This window comes from Oncorhynchus nerka, linkage group LG10 (genome assembly GCF_034236695.1).
Source record: "Oncorhynchus nerka isolate Pitt River linkage group LG10, Oner_Uvic_2.0, whole genome shotgun sequence".
NCBI lineage: Eukaryota > Metazoa > Chordata > Actinopteri > Salmoniformes > Salmonidae > Oncorhynchus > Oncorhynchus nerka.
Window position 1 is genome coordinate 21824699 of NC_088405.1, and position 6206 is coordinate 21830904.

General features: G+C 39.3%; 1 protein-coding gene across 1 annotated transcript; it reads right to left on the reverse strand.

Annotated features, from left to right (window-relative positions):
- Window positions 1-1175: 1175 nt before the first annotated feature.
- LOC115136317 (forkhead box protein G1-like) lies at window positions 1176-4344 on the reverse strand. Its single transcript, XM_029671902.2, has one exon. It carries the CDS (start codon window positions 4040-4042, stop codon window positions 2984-2986), a length of 1059 nt encoding a protein of 352 aa, XP_029527762.1. The 5' UTR covers window positions 4043-4344; the 3' UTR covers window positions 1176-2983.
- Between the last annotated feature and the right edge of the window lie 1862 nt (window positions 4345-6206).

The following is a 6206-nucleotide window of genomic DNA, read 5'->3' on the forward strand; positions in this document are numbered from 1 at the left end:
TCCTGACTACTTTTTGAGTCCATTAGTACACTTTTATTTAGTACCCTATATGTTAATTGTTTTTGTGCAAGGCTTGGGTTAGTTACAGACCTATATGGTCCTTAAACATGACATTAATCGTAACTCTTAAATCATCTCCTTGCCCCAAACCCCGCAGATAGGTTGGAATCGTTGTAATATAGCCTACATATAATATGTAATATGTAATTTTATGATTAAGTAATATGTAATATTATGAATAAGTCACTTCTGTCCAAATGGTTTTATAACAAAGTAGGCATATGGTTCTACACTAGACATATTGTGAGAGCTTCAATTAATTTGGTCAATTTCAATACATTTGGCATGGGTGGCATGCCTGTGTATTTTAGGTGGAATTGGGCTTAACCATTTTGTAACCTACCATTTTGTACTGACAAAACACAATCAATGTATGTTTATTATGTTTAATATATATCTGCCTATTAATTACAAATTAATTACAAATGAATAGGCATATATATGAAATACATTGTAGCCTATTGCTTTAAAATGAAGAATGTCAGTATATGCCGCATCTCAGAAACATGAAATCTGTAGGCCATGTCACCCCACGCCATAGTTGTTTATGAACAGGAAAAGCGGACATCGATCAGTTCTATCAAATACCATACGTATCGAAAACTCACCACACATTTCAATTGAATTTACAAATGTTTTAACTATTTTATGACACCATTTATATATTTTTATCCACAGAAATATAAATGATTGACAAAGTAGCCTAATTGCACACAGTACAAATGACCCTATCCTGCCTATTGTAATCATTTGAAATTAATTAATTACTTGGGCTGATGGTCTTGACATAAACGTTGTACTGTGGTTTGCATTGAAAGGGGAGTCGTTGTTTCTATATTTATATTTTCCCTTCACCTTGTGAGATTCAGCAGCAGAAGAGTATGGGATGAGATGCTTTTAGGGTGAAGACTTTAAGCCCAATTTTACGTGAATTTGCTATCCTTTTCCAGCCATAAAAATTTGCATATTTGTTTCCGTTGATAAAACACATATTTTGCTATGCTAGCTACATAGGCTGCATATTCTTTCCTCTGACTGTAGCGTGTCTGAATGTATAACCCGTACATTAGGTTTGTGTTGTTCTTTCATTCGTGCTACACATAGCAAACCTATAGCAAAGTGTAATGTCTTATACTTTAATCAAGTTTATTTTTTCCAAACATACAGCAACAAAAACAGACAATACTCATACATTAGGTAGGCCTATTCTAACAACAAAAAGTGCAAAACTTTGAAAGAACATTTACAAAAAAATCGTCAACATCCAAAATACAATGTTGTGAAATAAATAAACCTGTATATAGTCTTTCCAACAAAGGAAAGAAATCTGTCAAATGTTAGGCCAAAATGTGTGTGAATCAGCGCATTACTCTCCTGAATATTATACTATTTTGCTTGTAAATAGGCCTATTGGATAATGGAATCTTGATTAACTGGTCATTACAATAACAATGCAGAATGTTATTTATTTGGATCAGCGTTTGCCAAACTGTGGTTCTGTAGGCCCAACCCCAGTGTTATGCAAACCAGATTCCAGAAGTATCAGTGACGAATGATGATGTTCTATATATTTGAATAGGCCTAGACTATTTCAAACCATTATTCTCAGAATGTGAGGTTGGATATAGCCTATTACTGAAAGCATAAGGCAATTTACAGCTCAGAGTATAGTCTTAATTTACAGGATACATTTACGTTTTCTTTTTTTTTGTTGTGTTTTTTTGTTTGTTTTACATTTGAGTCATTTAGCAGACGCTCTTATCCAAAGCGATTTACAAGAGCAAGTAGGGGCACATCGACAGATTTTTCACCTAGTCGGCTCGGAGATTGGAACCAGCGTCCTTTCGTTTACTGGCCCAACGCTCCGCTAGGCTACCTGCCGCCCCACACATGGGCATATTACATTTTTGTCATTTTGTCAGGGTTATATATAGGAAGCTGGTAGGCCTTATCGTATTGTGTATAATTGTAAGGTGTAGACGTGACTAAGAAAAAAATAGGAACCACTGATTTAGATGATAAATGCTATATTGGTGTGGATATTATACGCCTGTTTGCCAAATGTGTGTTTGATGTAATAGGACTAAATGATCAGACTCTTAACTTGCAGACCTGAATAGGTAGTAGCCTATAACACCTTTATCAAACATGGCAAGTGTCAAGACAACCGGAACTGGTTTTAACGAGAAACTGAAACCTCAAGTGCTTTATATGAAAGACGTAGGTAGTCCTCACACGAGGAGGAGGCCTGCACTGTCATGCACTGTTGTGTCCTTTAATCTACATGTGCTTATTTCGGACCCATCAACAAAATAGGTGACAAAATAGGCTATCATTAATTTAAGAGTACACACAAAACTCTACTTCTCTCTAAAATGTGTAGCATACATTACAGATAGGCCTACAGCAGTAGCCTACATTGGAGTCTCTGGACAGAGAACCTGAGAAGATATGACTTTTGTAGGCTTTTATTTTCTCCCGCGTGTCTTAACCCTGATCTGTATGACGTTTTCCCCCAAAACGTTCTAAATTAAGTCTCATATAAATAATGAATAAACTGTATGTTTTTTTATTCAATATGCCTACTGATGAATACACTGACAATAAAATGTAAATACATTGTACAATAAATACAAAACATAAATAAATTATTCAAATAATGAAAATCTGTACGATATAAATAGCCCGAAATAAAGTTACCTTTGGCAAGTCTATAGTTACATTTTACAACCCACAGGTAACAAAGTTTGTCTTTCAACGCAAAATAATAAATCGTTGCACTTCAGGATACATAGGCTACTATGGCCATATTTGTTTTGAGGAATTATTGTTTCTGACCTAATTTGTGATCACTGTTTGTTTACCCTATAATTGCCATGTATATGGTGCTTTTGTATGTCCTCCCCATGTTGTCGTTGTGCAATCAGTTTAAGAAAGCATTTGGAGTGACCCTCTTTTGATGGGACAACACTCCTGGAAACCCGCTAGAAATTCCCGGTGAAAAAGACGGTAGGGACGTTCTTAGAGAGTTCGAGATCAGTGTTTGTGGCGAGCTCGTCGGCACACCATAGCCCTGCGCGCTTTGCTGGAGATGCGGCGGCGGGTGCTGGCTCCCTGAGACAAAGTAGCCACTCTGTCCCGATAGTAGCCCAGACGTGCTTACACCGTAACTGTTTGACAAACCCAGAGCACCGACAGATCCACCTAGATGGCGTGTAAGGTCCCCGTTACTCAGCTGGTCCACCCCGGGGAGTAGAGACCCATACGCGTGCCCTTGGTTCAGAAATCCTGCAGATGATCCATTGTAATGGGGATGGTGCAACGATAAAAACGGAGAGATTTGCCAATACAGAGGGTTGTTCGCCCTGTCGTTTATTCCCAAACTGAGAGGCGCAAAGCGTAGTCCCCGTTTCATCGCCAGTTTACCCCTTGAGGTAGCAGAGCGTCTCCGAAGTTTTCCCGTAGTTCCACCAATAAACACATCGTCGCTCGAAGGGTCCAACATCCAGTAGTTCCCTTTGCCCGGGTCGTCGTAATGCCTTGGCACTTTCACAAAACACTTATTGAGGCTCAAGTTGTGGCGGATAGAGTTTTGCCAGCCTTGCTTGTGCTCCCGGTAATATGGGAAGTTCTTCATGATAAACTCATAGATACCGTTCAGAGTCAGTCTCTTCTCAGGACTCTGTCTGATAGCCATCATAATCAAGGCGTTGTAGCTGAATGGCGGTTTATCATATTTCCCATTTTTGCTAGGCTCTGTCGCCCGCTCGGTACCCTCGTCCTCCTCCTTCGGTTTCTCTGGGTTCAAAGGTGCAGATTCCATATCAGGATCCAGAGATTTTTCCGAATCAGAACCCGAAGAAACAGTGTTTTTTTCTGGGAGCACCGAGTCCTGTTTGTCACATTTTGAGGGAAGCAGCAGACTCTTGATACTAAATGAAGTAGACCGGTGCACCATCGGCGGCTCTTTCTGATCTCCCATGCCGGACACTGACAAAAATCTCGGGTTTTGTGTTTAAAAACGAAAAGGTCAGACGCGATCGGATCAGGACATTGCATGCATGAAGGAACTTGTAGGATAGAGAGTAGCCGGGGCTGGGATAGAGAAATTAGTCATTAAGAAGGTTGCGTCTTATCACAAGGCTACATCACCAAAGGGGAGGAGCCTGTAGATTGCTGATGTTTTAACTGTCAACAAATGCCTCTTCCCCATTCGATAGTGTTGAAACAAAATAGACTTTCAGTGCACTATATTGATTTGTCAGGATGGCTCAGTTTCCGTATCTGTTTACCATCACCTCATCTCTGTGTTTGTGCGTGCACACGAGGCATCGGTGCGTGCGTACGTGACTGTTTCCACCTATGTGCAGTGTGCGCGTACAAGTGTTCATCGTCTGTCGTAGCGAGTCCCCCCTCTAAGGACAATGATGGTTTGAATATGTTTCATGTTTAGGCAAACAATGCATTTAAAAATGGGGGATTTGAGCATTGTGGGTGCGCTCCAATCATAGTATTGTGCTGGAGTACTGGACACGTCAGAGGCACATCAAAGAGCCTATTCAGTCTGAACGCCGCTACTTCAGCGCCTCTTAGTGTAGCGTACTGTGATATGCCTGCGCTGAGAGCGCACTATTTGAGCAACATGCATGGAGTGTTTTGTGGCTAAAAATAATTGCCTACAAACAACATTTGGTGCTACTAACGAGCTGTGCATAGAGTAACAACTTTGTGTAAGGCTATTATTATTTGCAACAGCCTATTTATTTTTCGAGCTCAGAAAAAATATTTGACTGCATAACGAAGCCGATAGCGCCTACAACCAGGGTTTAAATTATAATTCGAGGGTTTTGTTAATGTTTACTTAGGCTACATTTTTCTGTACATGTTTACTCCAATTCAAGCCCTTGAATTGAAGGTAATAATATTGGCTGGTTTTAATATATTCAGTGGTTCACCAGAGGTATTTTAAGAGGTATTTTAAATTATGGAACGTTGAATTTGGGTAAAGTAACCCCTTACCATGTCAAGTGCTTTGAAACCGGGTGAAGAAGCACTGTTACAATGCTATATGAAACATCTGAACATCGATTTTTACACTTTTAGCAATAATTACATTTATATTACCTCTGTATTTCCAATGTGTCCAACACCTTCATAAGGGATACGCCTCCACTAGTAGGCCTAGTAGGTAAGAAGGAATAACAAAACAGGCCAGGGACAAGAAAGGTTGTCTGAAATGATTGTAAACAGGTTTGGGTGTTATGTCAGGTGTTAAGTCAAATTAAATAATAATTTGCCTGTCTACGTTAAGATATCAATTACATTTTAGTTTTAATTTAAAACTCTACATTGTGGAGATTATATTTATTGAAACTATTATACTGATTTGTGAAATTAAACTTTCCTTTTGAGAAAAAACACTATGGGGTAATCCTGTACATTTTGTGTCACTGAGGTAGGACTAAGGCTTGGTCTAAAGGACTGTAATCTAACAGAAATGCTGAAGGTAATAACAGGTATGTCTTCACTCCAGGTTGGTCATTGAGTTACTGTGCTTTTGCAACACTGCATACAAGAAGACTGTTGTATACATAGGGTACGTATAATTCCAAATTAAGCACACTGATCTTTTATTCTGGTGTATTATGTTTTCCTTTATCTACAGAGGCACAGAGCTCACCCATGTTTCCAGGTTCAATTGAATATTAACGATAGTCCCATTTTTCCTCTCTAGTATTGTGCTGCTTATACACTCTATTAAATTGAGCAGGTCTTTGGAGCTGGGAGATAGGTGATGCACTGAAGGCATGTGATGGAACATGTGGGCCTACCAAGTCTTTAATGGTCTACATAAGCAAACTAATGTGTAATGGCACGTTTCCACTCGGAGGCCTGGGGGGCAAATTGAAGCTATCCTCCCTGGCCTGGCACTGGTGAATTTCCCCTGTATAGTGACACGGTAGAGTTGCTGCTTTCAAAACATTAAGATGTATCGTACATTATCTCCATTTAGCTATAATCACACAGCTATTAAATTGAGATAGGGCTATTGTAGAAATGGGTTATTGTATGACATTAACCTCTCAGTCAAGTCATTGCCATTGTTCTGTAGGGAAACAATATAGGGAACAATATAGGGAACCACT